Source organism: Cadophora gregata (assembly GCF_030347475.1).
Source record: "Cadophora gregata isolate MNR1 chromosome Unknown scaffold_17, whole genome shotgun sequence".
Taxonomy (NCBI): domain Eukaryota; kingdom Fungi; phylum Ascomycota; class Leotiomycetes; order Helotiales; family Ploettnerulaceae; genus Cadophora; species Cadophora gregata.
The window spans coordinates 1,190,994-1,210,662 of NW_026695940.1; the positions used below are offsets into that span (position 1 = coordinate 1,190,994).

At 47.4% G+C, this 19,669-nt stretch overlaps 10 protein-coding genes across 12 annotated transcripts; 4 read left to right on the forward strand and 6 right to left on the reverse strand.

The window, feature by feature from the left end:
* Positions 1-359: 359 nt before the first annotated feature.
* Positions 360-1,284, forward strand: ONS95_006196 (uncharacterized protein; the record flags this gene model as incomplete). Its single annotated transcript, XM_058499642.1, has 1 exon — positions 360-1,284. The coding sequence occupies exon 1, from the start codon at positions 391-393 to the stop codon at positions 1,282-1,284; it is 894 nt and encodes a 297-aa protein (XP_058350686.1). The 5' UTR covers positions 360-390.
* Positions 1,285-1,625: 341 nt separating this feature from the next.
* On the forward strand, positions 1,626-2,144 carry ONS95_006197 (uncharacterized protein; the record flags this gene model as incomplete). The annotated part of the gene is made up of 1 exon (XM_058499643.1): positions 1,626-2,144. The coding sequence occupies one exon, from the start codon at positions 1,626-1,628 to the stop codon at positions 2,142-2,144; it is 519 nt and encodes a 172-aa protein (XP_058350687.1).
* A 974-nt stretch (positions 2,145-3,118) lies between these two features.
* Positions 3,119-3,817, forward strand: ONS95_006198 (uncharacterized protein). Its single transcript, XM_058499644.1, has 3 exons — positions 3,119-3,328; positions 3,386-3,515; positions 3,566-3,817. Exons 1-3 carry the CDS (start codon positions 3,179-3,181, stop codon positions 3,610-3,612), a joined length of 327 nt encoding a protein of 108 aa, XP_058350688.1. The 5' UTR covers positions 3,119-3,178; the 3' UTR covers positions 3,613-3,817.
* On the reverse strand, positions 3,818-4,470 carry ONS95_006199 (uncharacterized protein). Its single transcript, XM_058499645.1, has 3 exons — positions 4,405-4,470; positions 4,283-4,358; positions 3,818-4,208 (listed from the first exon to the last, which is right to left on the reverse strand). The coding sequence occupies exon 3, from the start codon at positions 4,201-4,203 to the stop codon at positions 3,910-3,912; it is 294 nt and encodes a 97-aa protein (XP_058350689.1). The 5' UTR covers positions 4,204-4,208; positions 4,283-4,358; positions 4,405-4,470; the 3' UTR covers positions 3,818-3,909.
* Positions 4,471-5,258: 788 nt separating this feature from the next.
* Positions 5,259-7,988, reverse strand: ONS95_006200 (uncharacterized protein; the record flags this gene model as incomplete). The annotated part of the gene is made up of 5 exons (XM_058499646.1): positions 7,394-7,988; positions 6,906-7,336; positions 6,799-6,859; positions 6,669-6,751; positions 5,259-6,564 (listed from the first exon to the last, which is right to left on the reverse strand). The coding sequence occupies exons 1-5, from the start codon at positions 7,856-7,858 to the stop codon at positions 5,259-5,261; spliced, it is 2,346 nt and encodes a 781-aa protein (XP_058350690.1). The 5' UTR covers positions 7,859-7,988.
* Positions 7,989-8,061: 73 nt separating this feature from the next.
* Positions 8,062-11,127, reverse strand: MEF1 (Elongation factor G, mitochondrial). Of its 3 annotated transcripts, XM_058499648.1 has the most exons (4): positions 10,700-11,127; positions 10,526-10,637; positions 8,437-10,475; positions 8,062-8,390 (listed from the first exon to the last, which is right to left on the reverse strand). In XM_058499648.1, exons 1-4 carry the CDS (start codon positions 10,723-10,725, stop codon positions 8,336-8,338), a joined length of 2,232 nt encoding a protein of 743 aa, XP_058350692.1. In that variant the 5' UTR covers positions 10,726-11,127; the 3' UTR covers positions 8,062-8,335. The 3 variants fall into 3 exon arrangements, with proteins under 3 accessions (XP_058350692.1, XP_058350691.1, XP_058350693.1); XM_058499647.1 differs by having other exon boundaries at positions 8,062-10,475; positions 10,754-11,127; XM_058499649.1 differs by having other exon boundaries at positions 10,526-11,127.
* ONS95_006202 (uncharacterized protein) lies at positions 11,128-13,376 on the forward strand. Its single transcript, XM_058499650.1, has 2 exons — positions 11,128-11,385; positions 11,447-13,376. The coding sequence occupies exon 2, from the start codon at positions 11,921-11,923 to the stop codon at positions 13,307-13,309; it is 1,389 nt and encodes a 462-aa protein (XP_058350694.1). The 5' UTR covers positions 11,128-11,385; positions 11,447-11,920; the 3' UTR covers positions 13,310-13,376.
* A 186-nt stretch (positions 13,377-13,562) lies between these two features.
* Positions 13,563-14,225, reverse strand: ONS95_006203 (uncharacterized protein; the record flags this gene model as incomplete). The annotated part of the gene is made up of 3 exons (XM_058499651.1): positions 13,563-13,801; positions 13,863-13,963; positions 14,062-14,225. 3 exons carry the CDS (start codon positions 14,223-14,225, stop codon positions 13,563-13,565), a joined length of 504 nt encoding a protein of 167 aa, XP_058350695.1.
* A 1,448-nt stretch (positions 14,226-15,673) lies between these two features.
* Positions 15,674-16,817, reverse strand: ONS95_006204 (uncharacterized protein; the record flags this gene model as incomplete). Its single annotated transcript, XM_058499652.1, has 2 exons — positions 15,674-15,817; positions 15,921-16,817. 2 exons carry the CDS (start codon positions 16,815-16,817, stop codon positions 15,674-15,676), a joined length of 1,041 nt encoding a protein of 346 aa, XP_058350696.1.
* A 218-nt stretch (positions 16,818-17,035) lies between these two features.
* On the reverse strand, positions 17,036-19,444 carry ONS95_006205 (uncharacterized protein; the record flags this gene model as incomplete). The annotated part of the gene is made up of 3 exons (XM_058499653.1): positions 19,207-19,444; positions 18,032-19,062; positions 17,036-17,979 (listed from the first exon to the last, which is right to left on the reverse strand). Exons 2-3 carry the CDS (start codon positions 19,041-19,043, stop codon positions 17,036-17,038), a joined length of 1,956 nt encoding a protein of 651 aa, XP_058350697.1. The 5' UTR covers positions 19,044-19,062; positions 19,207-19,444.
* Positions 19,445-19,669: the final 225 nt, after the last annotated feature.

A 19,669-nucleotide genomic window follows, 5' to 3' on the forward strand; every position in this document is an offset into this window, starting at 1 on the left:
AAGGGGAGTTAGTGCTGGAGCTGACTTCGTGGAGGTCGAGAGAACATATGCTTCTGGAATTTTAACGATGGCTTCGCATTGAATCAATACATACAACACTCTCTCTTATCTATGTTATTGAAGTTTGATGATTTTGAGTCAAGTCTGCTGTCTATCGCAGCGACGATTGTGATTCCACGAAACATTCTTGTCGTTCAGTCAATATGGGGCTAGATGTGATCCACTGACCATGATTAATTAAAGTTCTGTAAACTATCAAAAACTTCCGACAATACAAAACCGACAATACAAAACCGACAATACAAAACCGACAATACAAAACCGACAATACAAAACTAGTGATATTGTCCCGCTGTCTTCTTGGGTTGAAACCTATAGCCGTAGGAAGCCATGGCGAGCAAAAAGACTCGCTTTGGGAATTTCTTTCGCTTCCTTTCACCGGGGTCTCCCTCGCGGCCTCCATCACCTCCCATAAGATACCCCGATTTCGACGGGAACGAGAGCCAGTCTCAACTGACGAGGGACTATGAAGGACAAGAAGCAACGGCACATCTACCTTCACCTCAAATATCCTCTGCTCTTGTCCCTGCCCGTCCTACAGCACTTCTTCCGATCTCTACTTCGCCAATGTATCGTGAACAAGGATACCAAGAGAAATCATATTCTGCTCAGCAAACATATCCACTTCAGCAACAATGTCATGCGGAGAGAAGACATCGCGCTCAGCAATCCTACGCTTCTCAGCAAACATACCGACATCATCCAACAAATCCTGCCTATTCAACCTCGGTACCAACAGCATACGGCCATGTTTGCCAGCTCTGCGTTGCCACAGAACGGTTTGCCATCCGGCCAACTCGTTGTCCATTCACAGGCGAGCAAATCGGACTCCCAAACCCGCAGCAGGGCCCACGTTTTGCGACTAAATCATCAATGTATCGGTCACAACGGTCTCATTTTGAGCCAGTCGAGTTTGTGGACGTACAGGCAGGAGAGGGAGACGACGAGATCACGGAACATGAGTTTAATGGGGAAGATTGGACTAGGCACACTTCGAGGGAGGAGCATGTGGAGTATATCGGTGATCGGAGGAGGAGAATGATAGAAGATTGGATGGATAGGTATATTTATGAGAGATGTCCTGGATGGGGAGATCAAGCCCACCTTGATGTCTGGCGGCGGTCGAGGTGGCAAGAGGGCCGAGGTTACGAAGGCATGAGTGAAACTGATGAAGCGAGTGAGGCTGATGCCTGGAGGATGTTGGATGAAGTGTGGAGAGTATGATTTGTATTTTTAAGGTTGCCTGTCTTTGGTATTGACACATTCCTGTGAAAGAGTGAGTCTTGTGAAACTAATGTCACACTCTCATGAATGCATTCATGTTCATGATTCCCAAGAACATTTTTTCTTGCATTGCATGGTTCTCATCGCGTATGTAAGTGAGTCTGGAAAAATAATCGTAGATGATTCCCACAGCCGTGTACACTTTGCCACACTGCTGCTTTATATTTAAGAAATTCTGCACATCAGAGCTCCAACTGAGAAGCTAAACATAATCGCACCGTTTCATAGCATTTCTATCTCAGCCCTGCTTATAGAGGACCGGAAGCTGCCTCGATCTCGTCATGTCTTTTCAAGTGGGTTCCACTTCTTCTACGGAAATTGTTAGAAGACCATGTCCGCGCTGTCCCCACCGACTTTCGGACTTCTGGACTCATGTTTTTGTCCCCAAGTCTCACCCCGCCGATGCCCACAATAAAACGGAACAGAATTCGAACTCTCTCGCCATACAGTCCACCAAATCCGCGGCAGATGATAATTATATTGTGGACAACGCAAACCCAAACTATGACAACAAGCCAAGAGCAACACTCCTCCAAGCAGATATACCGCCCCAGAAGCGCGTGGGCGATACAGTTGCCCGCATTCATACCAAGCCCGTCATGAAAGATAAGGTGTCTCCGAGTAGCCTCGAGAGAGGTAATCAGGATGAGGCCAAGAAAAACCGCGATGACGGGTATGAGAAGGCTTGGGCCATGTCAAATATTACTGGCGCTCCTACACCTCATAATTCACCAAGACTCCAGACGATCAAAGCCTCCATCGAAAACACAGACGAAGATATAGATCATTTTGAGATCTAGGGGAGAGGTCTCTTGGGTTAGCCGCCCAAGTTCCCGACAAACCAATCAGTCGGTGGCTGGGTTGAGAGGCTTGGAGGCAGCCATTAAGCTTTGGCGATGTGAACTTCTTGATCGCGATATTGTACTTCGAGGATGGAAGAATAGGTACTTGAAAAGCGAGACTTTCAAGGCGAAATTGACTGGGTCTGTTTCCATGTAGTTGTTGCAAGCAATACCGAAGCAACCAAAACTTCTGTCAGCCTTTGTGACTCGAACAAAGTACGGTATTCGTGGTACCTATTGTGACTTGAAAGTTTGTTAAGGAAAGCTACCAGAGTCCCCGGGAGCCCAAGAAATAATTTACTGCAGCTGGGTGCCAGGCCCATTTCCAGTTTTGGCTTAAGCGAGCTGAATAAACAATGGACATAGGGGCTCTTGGCTAAATCCTGGCGCATCCAGGGGCTTTTGATGGTAAGCCAAAGTGGCTTAGTATTTGGTACCCGACGATGAAGCAACGAAATCCTGTCTACAGTAGGAGTAGATATTGTTTACCAAGGCGTTAGACTTAACTTAGGGTTCTAGCGCATCTAAAGTTACTTGGCAATGGAACATCTGGCCCTTCTAGAACTTGATGTCCTGCCAGTTCTTGTCCACTTCAACTTGCTCCTTGGCCTCGGCTGACGTTGCCACGCATAATTAGGGAGCAACCAGAAGAAGTCCCCCTCTCCTAGCTATGTAGCCGACTTCCAGCTTCTTAACATATCCTTGGCCACAACCGTACAATCGCATGGCATTCTAGGCCGGGTTGCCGTTACGAGAAGCGGATCGCACGGATTCACAACGGACAAGGCTCGGGGCTCGGCTCACACCCTAGTCTGACTTTGAGAATTAACTAACTCGAGCCAATCAGCAGTTTCAATTGAGTTTTTACGGTTGGCGACGTGGCTGTAGGGCTGGAGACAGATCTTGCCAAGATGATTTTAGTCTCTGTGGCGCAACTCTAAATTTCGTCGCAAATGACGTAGTTTGGGAGGCCTATTGTGCCCTGGATTCTTATGTATATATATGAAGCCCAGGAGTTCCCGGGTCTTTGGTATTGTATCAAGTCTCATTCATCGAAGAAACGTAACTTCATATACAATCAGTCACACTTCTCACTGCGCAAAAGCAAACTACATACCGCTAAAATGGCAGCATCATCAACTGTATGTCTCCTTATGACCGTTTCATCCATTTAAATAAACTAACACAACATTTGAAAGTCTGACATGTGCCTCTACCTCCTGGCAGTATTTGTACCATTCGTTCCAGTATTCATCAAAACTGGATGCAGCTGCGATCTCCTAATCAATATTCTACTTGACTGTCTGGGTTGGATTCCTGGTGTTATTCGTAAGTCTTTATTTTCGCGTTAGGCATGTACTTTCTAACAAGTCCTTTAGATGCGTGGTATATCATTGGCAGACATGACCCAGCGGCGTACCGTTAAGGAAAATCGGGGATGGGGTTTCGAGCCAAGTTGCGAAGTTGATAGTGGACTTGTATATATTTGTGAAGCCTGGTGAGGAGAACTGGATGAAAGGATGATACCCCGGTGTACATGTATGATAGTTGAGACTCTTTGGAAGCATCTGGAAAACGAACACTTTGTACCAAATTATTCGAGAAATTAGAAGACCTTGGTGTGAACCGCCCAAGAAGTATGCACTTGACGAGGATTTTAAAGGAATCACAGGTGTAGAATTGTTACATAAGAACCGTTCCATTCAGCCCGAGTATGACATGTCTAATGTCCACCAACGACCTCTCCAGCGTGAATTTCAGGGTTGACGTTGCAATAGTTTGGAATATCGCCTAGGATTTTCTTTCCATCCTCACTAGCAAACGCCGCATCAAGCTTGCTCTTACTATCCCAGGTCAAAACAGCCTTAGCGACGTATCCAGATGAAGGATCAAGCTCCGCGACCTGCCACTTCTGCAACCCAGTAGACGAGTTTTGCCACGAATCCTGAACCATTTGCATATGTTTCTTGAGATAACTAGAAAGTTGGGTGATTAGTAGTTGCTTGAGTCTAAACATCAAAGCTACGAGAAAACGACACATTCAGAATTTACGTCTGTGTGGATGCGAGACTTCATGGTTGATGAATATTACTTACTAATCCATGTCAAAAGCTTGAGTACCCTTTGGGTAGAGAATAGTCTGAATGACAGTCATTTTGAACTTTGTAGGACCTGCGGTCGTTAGTCCTGATCATCCAACAAATGATTGGTAACGAACAAGAAGTTTTTGAGGTCTAGGTATGTATTTGCAATGATTGAGAGCTTTAAATTTCAGAATGAAAGATTCGAACGGTGATGATCTGGTTCGTTTGGTGAGGGGTTCCGAGAGCTTTATATCAATTCATCACGACCCCGCCTGGGTTGAGAGATCGGTCTTCAGTGTACCCCGCACACCCGGAAGTGGGTAACTTTTCGGATTTACAGCCAGGACCCTGGTGATTTGCAATCTTTATTCCCCGAAAGGATTCCGACATATGAAAAGCCAGATTCGCTTTGTCAATACTCTTCAGCTATTTTCCCTTCCCTTCTGTGATATGCGCCATTGAGGGAAACTCCCTTGTCGTCCCCCAGAACGGCATTGCTCGGTATTCACAACGGTCCGTACCGCCGAATCAGTGGCGGATATTTCGTATTTCGAGCGATGTCATTCGCATGCAGCTTATAACAAACAGGTTGTCAGCATGGCGATATGCACTGTTATCATGCGAACTATGCATCGGTTCGGGGAGATATGTGTTGTTGACATTCGCATGATAACTCCACGTGACTATAACGTGACAAGAACATACACGACCCAGTGAAAACCACTATAGTCACTATGTCGGTCATTCGTTGTGGCTGGAGGCTTAAATGGCCATTTTTCATGCTGATATGCTACTGATAGAATGGTGGGCTAAGAATATGTTAGTCTTAACCTGATCAGAGAGCCAGAAGATGAACTACTTACCCTATCTAGGACGAATGTCTGACCTCACTACTTGTGCATCGCGACCGGAGCCTTGCAAGTTGGCCCACTGAAAACTCATGCTTTCCAATTCATTTGTTACTTTGAAGAGCCGCGAAGCCACAATCTTATGGAAATTTTCCAATCTTAAGCAGTGGATCCTGGACAACCATTTCTATAATCGGCGCTTGCGTTGTCATCTGCTCGAAAGCTTCTATAGCCGCATCGCACCAGCCTTGTAGAACTGGTTTCCAATGAGGCGGCTGCCTATCAGCATTTAGCAAACCTATTAGATGCTCGTCTACCATTTCTAGGCTCGCGAGGGCCTCTCTGAACCTTCCTCGTTCATTTGAAAATGCCACACCATGAGCATATAATATGTTGAGAGCCAGAAAATAATAGAGCGAGTATGCTGGGTCTAGAGTGTTCAGAAGTTCCAAACACTTGTCAAGGACTGGAGTGATGCGTCTCCCCTCGCTTCGGAGCTCTACCCTCGTGTCCCAAAGCTCTCGAAGATTTAGTAGCTCGCGATTGTCGTTTGAGTTGATCGCAGATGGCTCAAGATAATGCCAGCTCCTAACGCGTGTAGTTTCAAGACGATTTTCTAATGTATTGATTCGTGATTGAGCTGCAATGTCATCGCTGAGATATTTCCCTACCGACCGAAGGAATATTCGTGTATCATAGTTCCAGGCCCGAAGCACGCCGCGTCGTTCTTCGTCTAGAAATGACCGAGATGCTGCGACTGTCTCGGCGGCTTGAACCTGTCCCTCGTGTTCTCTAACAGCCTGTTCTACGATATTGACCTGATCTCGAAGGAGTTGTAGCCACCTGTTTTTGTCTCGATCCGTTGAAGTGACTGTTAACGTAGCAAGAAGCTGGGAAATATGATGGTTGTTGGAAGCAAAGGCTTTACCCAGTGTAGAAAGCTGCTGACAACTGTCCCAATACTGGTCGACTGCTTCCAGACTCCGCTTTATGGCAAATGCAACCTCCATAGTTTGTCTTTTAGCAGGATCCATAGCATTAAAATCTCGGACTAATCTCCAAAAGCATTTGTTGAGATCATTCCGCCCAGTAAAGCGAGTTCCGGCTGCAGAAGAAATTTTGCTAAGAGTGACCCGTTCAAATGCTGTGACTTTGCTTACAGAAGTAACACCCCTTCTGGTCTGCGTCGCTTCCGATGCTTGGTTCACTACCCTCAATTTGAATAAGGAGACGCCAAAAGCCCGCATAATGGCGCTCCAGAAATCCTCAGAATGTATGTCCTCAAAAAGACTGACTGGAACAGGGATTGCGAGTACTTGGCTGGGCATTTTCGGCGTCCTGAGAACTGCGGAGCTTGGATGCCTCCGGCGCATGTCAAAAGTCTTTGGGAAGCCTGGTTCTACCCAAAACCCCAAGTTTGGGGTTACCGGGCCAGGTCTCGGGTTCCTGTGGGATGTCAATTATAAGAAGGGCATAGCAAGGCTTGCCACTGGAGTCGACCACTTATTTGGAAGTGGTGAGCCAAAACATTCGTGCTGGAGAAGACTCACCACATAGGCTTCATGAAGCCTCCAAAGGCTCGTACCTCCATTGCTGCACCGATTTCCATTAGTTGGTCCTCTTCAATATATGGCTAAGCTTGTCAACCACTCGTCTGCAAGAGGATTTCACGATACTTACCTCGATATGAGCGTATCTATTCTTCTCCTTCGAGTATATCAAATGCCACATTGCATGGATACTGCAGCTGTCAACACGAATACTCCTTCATTGTAACATATGCTTACCTCTCGTGAACTAGAGTCATTGCAACCCACAGTATCAACCCAAATCTCTCTGCATCATTCAAATGCGTTCCAAGTAGAGGTACAAGCATTTCGCAATCCAGGAAAGTGAAAACATGCCGGAACCGCTTTGTCTCTTCCTCATAATCCCCCTCCGTAGCAGCCTCGATGATATCTTTGTCCTCGGGCTGTTCCTCACCCGAGATAGTGTCTTCGGAGTCGATTTTGAAAGCTATTGTCAGGCATCTCGCCAATTCCCTGAATAGAGCGGCTCGTTTGGTCGCCATGCGGTATTCTTCTTGAGGGCCGATAAAGGCTTTTAGCTTTACTAAGGTCAACTCGTTGAAGCTCTCACTGTCCGGCCTCATTGGATCCCACCTGGGAATCCGCCCAGGGTCAATTAACTCTTCGCTTCTTTCAATCAAATTGTTGAGCTAGAGAGGCTGAGGTTAGAATTCTGTCTAATGTCCTCATGGAGAATAATAACATACAAAGTTAGTGACTCTGGGACTCTCAACCAGTATCTTCGAAGCCAGAGTAATGATAGGCTGCAGGAGCGCCCACACCACTTCATCTGTTCCCACCCATCTCGAGTTGAAATATGGTGCTGGCAGCGGATACGTTCGCAGCAGCGCACCATTGGCCGAAACCTTCCCATCATACCAGTTCTCCCGTGACCAGAATGGAGCCACGTGCGCTTGAATGGTGCTAGGGCCGAATTTCCTTTCACTAATGACATCCAGGTCCTTGAGCTCCTGTGTAGTAAACTCAAAGAGATGTCGCCTTTGGAACAATTCGTTCTCCTCTGCTAGGCGCTCGTCTTCTTCACTCATAGGAAACTGGCTTAGCCATATTCGAGATATGGGAGTCAAGCCACTTCTTCTCTCAGGAGGGTTGCTGCGGATTTCTGTGCTGGCCCCATACTTCCTTGCCCATTCGCTAAGGCCTGTACGCATCGCGAAGAGTGGTACCAAAAGCTATTGTTGTACTCCTGTAACAGAAAAGAAGGGATTTTCATCTTTGTGGGTGAATATCTGAACAAAGATAGACATCCTTATCAAAACAAGGAACAAAGACATTAAGCGCACAAAGCCGGGTGCGGTTTTTCCAGCAAAGTCATTCTTTGTCTCGTTTGTGCGACAAATCGAAGCTGAAGTGAAGACGATGAATTGAAACAAACACTGCAGGAATGAGATTCAAATCTGGTGAACTACACCTGACTTTTTCGCCGAATATCGGAAAGGCAACCTAGAAGAACCCGAGTTGAGATCCTTCTCTTGTATTCTACAATCATACATATGCTACATGGACTCCGATTTTCCATCCCGACCATGCCATGCAATACAAATATACACTCTATGCAGCTCTTGCATCTCCTAGCCAAAATACAAGTGATAAGCTCTATAACACAAAAGCGAAAGAAAATCATTAGTCTATTTCTTGTGCCTATCGGCTTGCGCCTTGTCATGGGCAGCAATCAACTCTTTTCTGCAAATTGTCAGTGCTGAAAAGTATTTGGATTAAGTGAACTCACTGTAATTGACCAGGTGCTGGGGCGTAGTGACTGAACTCCATTCCGAACTCTCCCTTGCCTTGAGTGGCAGCTCTCAGCTGGGAGCTGAAGCCAAACATGGCATTCAAACTACAATCTGCCAACAAAGTGAAATCCTCGGGACCGATCTCCGTATCGTTGATGATGGCATTTCGCTTGTTCAACAATCCAACAATGTTTCCTTGGAACTCGTTGGGTGCTGTGATTGTGGTCTTCATGAGAGGTTCGAGGACTTGCGGCTTGGCTGCCTTGAAAGCCTTGCGGAAAGCCTGTTGCGTAGCGTTTTTAAATGCCATTTCCGAGGAATCGGTCATATGGGTAGCACCATCGTTGACGACCATCGAGGTCCCCAAGACTGGGTGTCCAATGAGAGGTCCCTTTTCACAAGAAGCATTGAACCCTTTTTCGCATGCGAATAAGAATTTCTCGGAAATGGAACCACCAACAACTTCTTCCCGAAATTTCGATGGCATGTAACCATTTTCGCCAATTTCGATTGGCTCCATATATCCAACAACGCGTGCGAAATCTCCGGCACCTCCAGTTTGTTTCTTCAAGGTGTGGTCGAACTTGACGGATTCAGTGATCGTTTCTCGGTAGGCGACTTGAGGCTTTCCAGTTTCAACTTCGACCTTGTACTCTCGGCGCATACGCTCGATGTAAATATCAAGATGCAATTCTCCCATCCCTGAGATAATAGTTTCTTGACTTTCCGCATCAACGTGAACTCTGAAGGTGGGATCTTCGCGCTGGAATCGACTCATGGCCTTACTGAAATTGCTGGTATCCTTCGTGGTCTTTGGCTTGATGGACAGAGAAATGACAGGGTCCGGGACGAACATAGAGGTCATGGAATATGGAAGCGCGCCATCAGTGAAGGTATCACCGGAGGCACATTCAACACCAAACACGGCGCAGATTTCTCCAGCACCAATTTCTGGGACTTCTTCCATGTCGTTAGAGTGCATACGGACGATTCTGGGGACCTTGACTCGCTTGTCCGTTCTGGCGTTGAAGACGTTCATGCCTTTCTTCAGGGTACCTTGGTACACTCGAATATATGTCAATTGTCCAAAGTTGCTTTCTTCGAGTTTGAAAGCAAGGCCAACAAAAGGTAATGAGTTATAGGACACCAGCTTGACGGAAGCTTCCTTTCTCCGCTTATCCAGCGCCAAATTTTCGACTTCAGCTGGATTTGGCAAGTAGTCACAGACTGCATCGAGCATCGGCTGGACAGATTTATCGGCCAATGCACTTCCCATGAGCACTGGAGTAAACTTCAGTGCAATTGTGGCTCTTCGAATTGCGGCTTTCAGTTGTTCCTGAGTTGGGGTCTTCTCGTCCAAGAATATTTCCGCAATCTCGTCATCGACATCGGCCAGAGTTTCGATAAGTACTAGTCGCTTCTCCTTTGCTAGTGCTTGGACGCTTTCAGGAATGTCGTCGCTCTCTCGGATGATTTCTCCCTTGGGTCCGTCGTTATAAATGGCCTTCATTCTGATTAGATCGACCACACCCTCGAAAGTATCCTCGCCACCAATAGGGACCTGTAATGCCGCAGCTGGGATACGAAGTTTTTGATTGATCTGTTCCACAGCTTTGAAGGGATTGGCACCCATTCTGTCCATCTTGTTGATAAAACTGACTCGAGGAACATTGTAACGTCGCATTTGTCTGTCAACCGTGATCGTTTGACTCTGGACTCCACTCACAGCGCAGAGAATCATGACTGCACCATCTAGAACTCGCAATGCTCGCTCTACCTCAATTGTGAAATCAATATGTCCAGGGGTGTCGATCAAGTTGATGTGATATTTCTCCTCCTTTCCATTCTCAACTTTCAGCCAGTCGCAGAAGGTCGCGGCAGATTGAATCGTGATTCCCTTCTCCCTTTCAAGGTCCATGGAGTCCATCTTTGCCCCCACGGCATCTTTTCCTCGAACTTCATGGATAGCGTTGATTCGACCAGTGTAAAAGAGTACTCGCTCAGTAGCAGTTGTTTTACCACTGTCAATATGCGCCTGAAGGTCTGCGTCAGTTCGATGTCCCGGATGTATCCCTTCAAACATACTGCAATTCCAATATTCCTGATTCTCGCGAGCCTCCCTCTTTCCACTTGATCTAAATTATCGATAATAGTCTCTTGGGTAAGAGCTGACGGGTCGGCAGCGGCTTGCTTCAACCTATTCTATGTCAGTACCATTATTCCTGTTTGGACAATTGGCTGAGGTATTGCCATGACTACCGCATCTTCTTTGGACATGCCTGCATCTCGTCGCACGTCTCGCGGGGACCTTACACTGCTTCTGCCGCACCAGCTCGAGCAATTCTCGATTCGGAAAATAGTCTCTGACCAAATCCCTTTCCAACTGTTGATCCTGCACCGAGACTTCTACTTGAAGCATTTAAGCAGAGAAATTTCGGTCTGGATGAATAACTCCTCAGAGTGGCAAATGAAGATTCTGCCACAGCCGCAGCTCGGACAGCTCTATGCGCCCTCATATTTGCTGAATCAATTGACGAATGTCGACAATCGATTCATGCTCCAACACTTTCGCGGCTCCTAAACTTTTTTGATGGAACATCCCGGGGCTCGGGAGCTAGTCTATATATGGACAAGAACCATTTATCTGAAAGTAGTTTCCCAACTTTTAGTTCTCTTACTTATGCAATACTTGGTGGAATAATATTCTCGTTGGCTTATTCTCATCCGCTTCCTTGATTTTATAGAAAGGACCTTCATTCCAGTTCCATTTCGGTTTACACAATGCCCACGCGGTTGATAAGGTCCCTCATTTGACTTTAGCGCCATCATGTGATTACCTGTCACATCTACGCGTCGAATCGCCCTCCCGCATTGCTGAGAAAACAGCAACACAATTAGCATTGCGCAGATGGCTCGATTAGCTTCCCAACATCCGCGAGACGGAGGTAAATACTCCTCTAATTCAAGATGACTACCGAGCCTCCGATTGAGCCAAAGCTCCCCCAGGAACATGATACCCTGAAGTATTCTCTCCTTGGACCGTCTTTAACAAAGTCGGGCCAGGACAATGTAGACCAACAGAAAGCAAGAAGCTCGCTCTCTCGACACTCACCCAAGTTACTAATTATTCCATAGGTGTCGGAAGTCATCTACAACGCGTCGAAGGGCTCGAAATACTTTAACAATGAGGAGGCGAGGGACAAAAACCTCACCCAGAAGATCGAGCGGATCCTGGAAAAGAAGAAACAACTAGAAAAGCTTGATTTGGCATCCGATCGAAGAAAGGCAGATGACTACATTGCTGAGCTCGAATTGTCAAGAGACTTGTCGCAAGTTGTGGTACATATTGATTGCGATGCCTTTTACGCGGCTGTGGAGGAACTCGATCGCCCTGAGCTGAAAGATCTCCCATTCTCTGTTGGAAAGGGAGTTCTTACAACATGCAACTACCATGCAAGGAAGTTTGGCTGCAGGAGTGGCATGGCTGGATTCGTGGCAAAGAAGCTCTGTCCGCAGCTCATTCAAATACCTTTGAACTTCGACAAATATACTGCCAAGGCGCAGGAGGTTCGGGAGATCATTGTCGACTATGATCCTCGATTCGAAAGTGCCAGTATTGACGAAGCATATTTGAATATCACGGAGTACTGCGAGAAGAATGATATAAGCCCAGAAGATGCGGTCGAGCAGCTGCGGAGAGAGGTCCATGAGAAGACCAAGATCACAGTATCAGCAGGCATTGCGGCGAACGCCAAGCTGGCAAAGATCTGTTCGAACATGAACAAGCCGAATGGGCAATTCCAGCTGCCAATCGATCGGAGTTCAATAATGGCTTTCATGCGAGATCTCCCTACTCGAAAAGTCAATGGCATTGGCCGAGTATTCGAGCGGGAACTGGATGCAATCGGAGTGAAAACTTGTGGAGATATCTATGCATATCGGCAATACCTGTCAAAGCTTTTTGGTGAAAAGACATTTGCATTTTTGATGCAATGTTATCTCGGACTAGGTCGGACCAGAATCCAGCCAGCAGAAGAATATGAGAGGAAGAGTGTTGGCACAGAAAGTACGTTTGGAGAGATGGGAAGTCCAGTTGACCTACGGAATAAACTTCAAGCAACTGCTGAGGAGCTCGAGAAAGATATGGTGCGAACCCAGTTCAAAGGCCGGACTCTATGTCTGAAGGTCAAGTTGCATACTTTTGAGGTCTTCACGAGACAGACGATTCTCCCAAAGGCAATATACCAGGCGGAGGATCTCTATAAGTACTCGGTTCCGATGTTGTCAAAGCTGGAACAGGAGTTCCCTGGCATGAAACTGCGACTCATGGGTCTCAGATGTACACATTTGGTAAGTATGAAAAAACCAGACACAATGGCATTTTTTGGCTTCAAGAAGCGGGCGAACGAGAGTGACCTTGGAGACAGTCATGCAAAAAGAAAATTTGACGCTGTGGAAGAGGAGGCCGAGCAATGGGAGGCCTGGCCGGATGAACTACTGTTCGAAGATGCAGAACGGCAGGAACGCGAGGATGAGTTACAGGAATTGGAAACCCTGAGCCAGGAGATAGATAAGCGCAGACATCACGGGAAGGAGATCGTTCCGAATCCAAAGAGAGAAGATACCCCGGAAGAAGAGTGGTGGGATTGTCCTATCTGCATGCGGCCACAAGCTGCCAGCGAGAAGGAATTCAACGAGCACATAGATCTTTGTCTTTCGCGGCAAACGATCCGAGATGCTGTACAAGAGACTTCTGAGGGCCATTCTAGGGAGACTACACCAGCTCCCAAGAAGATCAAACTCAGTAATGACAAGGGTAGAGGCGGTAAGCAAGGAGATCCCAAACAACAGCGTCTGAAGTTCGGATGAACAGACATGGATGGCGTTCAGGGACACAAAGGCACAAATAATGTGGAGCATAGCGATAGTATGTGAGAAATCAAAAAAACAAATTTGTCCTTCCTCCCATCAATAAAATGCCGTGCCTAGAGGTATCGTATCATTGCATCATTCCAACATCAACCAAAGAAGAGCATCCATTCCATTCATACACATCCATTTCCCAATTCCCAAAGCAGATTTTTTGCGCCATACCAGACCATCTGCACTTCACAGTGCAGGCTTAAGCTCCTCCCTCCCGCTTAGCATATTCCTCCTCGATGTTCTCCTCGTATAACTTGTCCGCCGCAGTTGAATCAATCGCCGTCGGATCCTCGGTCAAAATACCCTCTTTGAGCAGTTGTTCTGGCTTTGGGCGGTGCAAAATCTTCTCATTCAAGCTATCGGCGCGCATGTGTTTCTCGAGCTCCCGCTGGTGGCCAACGATTGCGGGGGCGGCGGTTGAGTCGGGGAGAATGTTACCTGTAAGCTATCAGCACGATATCCTACACACATGTATTCTAGGCGCAAAGGGATCGCATACGCTCGACTAGATCCTCTCGCTGTGGGCGCTTCTCAAGACCCTTCTTCAAACTATCCGAAGCACGTTGGCGTTCGAGATCATGGGCGGCGGACTGGAGAGCACTGTTTACCCCGCATTGTCAGCCTTCAGAGTATCCCGAAGAAATCAGGACTTTAGAGTCGCATTGTACCGCGACAACGTCCGTCGAGGATGAACTTACGGGGCAGCGGTAGTATCCAGTAGAATGTGCCTATCCTTAAGTTCTTGGGGATCAGGACGGTGCTGGAGGTGCTTCTCCAGGGAGTTTTGGCGGACATGTGAAGCTGGACGGACGGGCGAGATGGGACTCTCGTCGATGACTGCGCTGCGGTCTGATTCAGCCATGATTGCTATGAGTTGGTTTAGTTTCGAGTTTTGTGAATCTTTGGGAGCTTCAGGAAAAGTTGCAGAAGGAAATGGAAGAAGGAAAGTTGTTTGGAAGCAAGGCAAGGCAAGGTCAGGTCAGGTTATGAGCTCGCGAGCTCCTCTTCCCCACAGCAACGAAATCCCTGTATGGCACCGTCATAGGCCTCGCTTACTGAGCTTCCCACTCCCCTTTCTTTGACAGGGGTTGGCCGAACCAAAACAAAGGATCATGATGTAGAAATGTTGGCATTTGAATTCGACGGTTTCGTTCAGCATCACAGATCAGAACTTTAGAGTAACTGCAATATCCGGATACTCCAAAATTTGGTAATCGTCTGTCGCTTTGCGAGCGCTGGAGTTCAAGCTCGAGCGCTAAGATGAAGGGAATGGTTTGTAACGCAAAATCATAAATATTGAAAGAATAGTTAATATAAAAGGGCAAAAATATAATTTCTTCAGGCTCAAGCTGTCGAGGATTTTCATCAGAGGAGTCAACCACTTACAAGATCAGATTGTTAAACGCCTCGTTTGAGGGTTCATATTGTAGGGTTCAGAACACGCTTTTAACAGCTGCTATTCCGAGGCAAATGCAATGATGCATGGCCAAGGCAGAAGTTAGAATCCTGCCAGAGGAGTTCCAACAGGACAAGAGTCGACGGGTAGTGAGTAAAGGTATTTGTCGGGTTGGTTGGTAAAGAATACTGCAAGCCGCCGCTTACCTAGATGCTGTTAGTACATGATCGAAAGATTGAAGTTAAGAACAATCCTCGACAGCTGAGCTAAATGCATGTGGTAGAGGTGAAGTTGCGTACTTCGATACTTAAATCCACGATTCCAGTCGGGAAATTTGGGGTTATGGCTTGGCTGTCCTAATTCCGTATCAATATAAACTCTGCTCAATGCAGCACCTAAGATAGAAGAATCCCTTCAGAAGCACGTTGGAAGACTTGTTTGGAATATAAATAGAACAGCTGATAGATTCATGTCATTTCAAATGCTCGGTAGATTGCTCACAATAGGCCAGAACTTCCAAGTCCTCAGTGATACCTCGCTTAATCTGCGGAGCAGAAGTGGGTTACTTGGAAGGTAAACAGAGGAAGTGGAAACAGTCAAAGGCAGGGCGAGAACTCTGCAATGCTCCTGAAAACATCCCATTCGCTACTTTAGTAACTAGTGCTAACCTTAACGCTTTATTCATGCTCGCTGGTAATATGCCAACCGCCCTCAAGTCAACAATCACCTTTCACCCCGCAATTGCCACACTCTTTTGTGTGGAGGCTTCGGCAGTCCGGCGTCACAGATAGAACATAGAAAGTCAGAAGACACACTGGCCAGAAAGTTATGCCACACTCTATTCAAATCCACCCAGTCTTCGTCGTCGCACACCATCAAGATATGATGCCAATCCTCGGGCGTCATCTTGGTTCTCACGTGCCATTTGGAGCTTTTGAGACTTTTTCGGTGTGACGGCAGACACGGAATACGCTCTGATAGAACACTGTGCTGCTCGGTGCCCGTAAAAGTAATGCAGTCGAGTGAAACTTTCTTTTCGAGCTTATCAAGGAGGATGGCTGGAGCTAAAGTCAGCTGTGTTTTAACTGAGTTTCAAGCGTGCTTACATTTCAACTTTTTGACTTCGAATGACCCGAATGGCAACTCGACGATGTGACTTACCTTGCTAGGCTTGTATGTCGTGAGATGGTGGATGCTAGTCACGACGAACTTTGAGCCGTCAGGCTTCATGATCATTTCTCTGACAAATCCAGGAGCAAATGTGGGTTGCTCATTTGGTAAATCCCTTTTCGGGACACGGAGCTCGAGAACAGACTCATGATTCTGTAAGTGGTCACCGAAATACAGCGAACCCCCTGGCCAATCAATTTCGCTCTCCCCTGGAAGGCGCGACATTGCCGGCGACACTGCTTCCCTCTCCGAGGAAGAGGTGATTGGCAAAACCTCATCAACCAGTGCAAGTGACTCTTCCAAATCTGGAGATATCTCTGTGAGAGGAATGCGTCCTTTACTGTTGTGCTCTAATATGAAATGAGTATCAAGAGCTGCCATGTCTAATTCCTTGTTGGAGATCTGACATGCAGAATCTCCCATGCATCGGACTTGCTCATCAACCTCCAGCTCCCACCAAGGCAGTACGTCCCGGTCAAGCTGGTATGTCGTGCATAACTCCTTGGCAAGTTCCCAACCAGAAGAATGATTCTGCCATGCCGGGTGTTCGATAGCTGCCTCAGGAGATTCTATGTGAAGCTTCCCGAAGTTATTCAGCATATCTTCGAAGCCCTCGTGAACGTCGGCGACTGATTCGATTAAGCTTTGGGCGATGCCTGGTGCCGGCTGTTGCCGCTGGAGGCCCTTCTTCGCCGATTTAGGAACCATGAGATGTGGGTTGATTGGTGAAAGTTTGCCCTTTGTGGAGTCCAAATGTAGGTCGGTGATGGCAAAGGCAAGATGATGTTGTATTGAGCGCGGTAACGAGCGTTGGGTAACGAGTGTCGATACAATGAATGTTGATGTTTTACGGAGAAAACTGAGTTCGGCCAATTGTCTAGATATCATGTGGAATCCGTAGCTCCTTCCGAGATGAGAAAAAGTACCTAGCCAGACTTTTATGGGCCCCAGTCGTCATGTTCGAATGGAGAAAGTGCCGCCGAGCACATGAAAGGTCAATAGTATAAACTCAGTGTGTTATTACTGATATGTACATAAAGATCAGAGTCAAATACAAATAAATGACCAGAAAATACCTTAAGACTTGTAGCACATCAAGGCCATTGTCATAAATTTTTTATCTCAAACTTTTTGCGCAACCACGCTCCATACTTCATCAATGCCCAAGCGACAGGTATCAATGCAAGAGCCACAAAAGCAAGTAAACTGTTTCCCCAGCCGAGTCCTAACCTGTTGTACATCGCTTGTCCAGCTAAGGGTAATACAGCTCCCATAATGCTTCGAATGACCGTATTGGCCGCCAGAGCTGAGGCGGCATATATGCTAAATGCATCGATGAGGTAAAGCGAGATTCCCATAAAAACTGCCATGTTTCCAATACCGATGAGAACAGTAGCTAGAATGGGGACCATCCAATGGACATGATAATGTGTAGTCCAACCGTAAATGAAAAGACCGACAGGTATGAGCGCATAGGTCGGAATAACCATCTGTAGACGAATCTCCGGCTCCGGAGCGGTGTTTTGTGCAACATTGTTTTCATCGCCAGAAGCAGCAGCCGCTTCCTGAGCAGCTTTGCGTCTTTTGAACATGCGATCTGTTGACCAAGCAAAGAAGGCGACTCCGATCACAGAGCCAATGCCCAACCCCATGAATGTGAGACCAACGGAGCCAGTAGAAAATCCATAGACCTCCTCGAAAACTGGGGTAAATGTTGTGAAGAGTAAGTATAGATACCCATATACTACACCGACGTAAATAGCAGTGATGAGTACCACGGGAGAGAAAACGAGCATCTTTGTGGGCCGTATAATGGAGTGAACGAAGTAGTCCTTGGGCGATAGTCCGACATCCAGCCTGGAGCGCAATTCCTTGTTGCCAGTAGATTTTCGAAGTCGATTGGTCTTCTTTCGTATGATGATTGGAGGGTATGTCTCTCGAAGAAATATCAAACTCAGGACTCCAAAGACTCCACTGAGCATGCTGAGTACCCAGAAAACCCACCGCCAGCCTTTGGCTTGGCTTAGGTATCCTCCTGCCACAGGACCAACTGAGGGATTGCGTTAGATCATGCGACGTCTCTAGTGTGATACATGACTTACTTATAGGACCAATAATTGGCCCCATCACAAATCCCGACATGGCTCTCCCTCTCTTCTCAGCAGTGACCAGATCTGCAATCGTTCCCCCACCATTCGTCAAGGGGGCACTTCCAAATACACCAGCCATGAACCGAAACCCAATGAGCATTGGCAGGTTTGTTGCAACCGCGCAAGCAATATTAAACACCAGGAAAAGTAAATTGCAGGCATGGTAAATCGGTAATCGTCCATATACCTCACTCAGTGGTGCGAAGAATAGAGGCCCAACTGCGAATCCAAGAACGTAAACGGACACAACAAAACTGGCCAAGAGGATACTCTTGCTGCCGAATTCCACCATCAGTTCCGGTACGCCAGGAGCAAACATGGACGAGGCGAGAGGCGTGACGAAACATATCGCGGATATAAGAGTGATGTTGAAGATCTTCGACCACTTTCCGAAATTCTGCGGATTTAGCGGATCATCGGGACCAGACCACCATATGATATTGGGATCTTGGGCTGTAGCTGATGACTTCCGCTTGCCTCCCCTCTCACCTCTCTCACCTCTCTCACCTCTCTCACCTCTCTCACCTCTCTCACCTCTCTCACCTCTCTCACCCCTCTCACCCCTCTCACCTCTCTCACCCCTCTCACCTCTCTCACCTCTCTCACCTCTCTCACCTCTCTCACCTCTCTCACCTCTCTCACCTCTCTCACCTCTCTCGCCCTTCTCAAGATCTTTATTTGTAGCATCGATGCTCCTGTTCTCCCTGCTTCTGTTGGTACGGACCGAAGCTTTGCGATTCGACGCCGAATGTTTACGCTTCACTTCCCCACGCGCCTCGCGCCCGTAACCTTCGTTCGACGGTTTATCCGTATCACGACCTTCAGACGCAGCTAGTGTCTCCTTCTCGAGGTCGGACGGATTGTGAGGTGTCTTGGCCTTGGACGGTTTGTGATGCGCTTCGTAACCGGTTGTAACCTCATCGTCGTGTCTCGACTCGACATCGGTCGTCGACGAAGCGGCCATCCGAGCAGCTACCGGCTACCTGCAGTCATGCTAGAGTTAGCAAGTGTTACGATCATAATGAACTGGTCCCCGTATGGCAGGTACAAGGTTGCGCTGCATTCGTGAGGTGTCGCGTAAACTGGTGAAGGGCTAGACGTCGTGGACAAAGGTTGGGTCAGCTTACAGAACTTGCTTGACTGATCCACACCACCGGTAGACGCCAAGATTCAGCTTGTTAAAAGGTAGGTACAACAGCCGGCAGAGGCTGAAGAGCAGGTGTGCAAGCAACTTAGCAATGCCACGGAAAGCGGACCGAAGGGCATACGGCAAGTAATTGGAGCTTTAGCCCCGGGAATGGGCATTGGAGATGGAAGCCTCTATTCATGGTTTCTTGGAGCGAGGGCGAGGGCGAAGGCGAGGGTTCCCGGAATGTGGTGGAGAAAGAAATACCTCCCAAGGCTTTGGCCCTGGGCTCCGCCTCGAAATGGATCCCAATTGAAAAGCATAATTCGTCCGTAATGTGCGCAGTCTTGGCGGAACGTGCATAAAATTGTGCATGAGAAGCACGCTGTCTGCAGCGTGCTGTTGATCGGGTTGTGTTCCTACCAATCAAGGAGAAAAGGGGTGTGTTCGCGAGAGGCCATGTG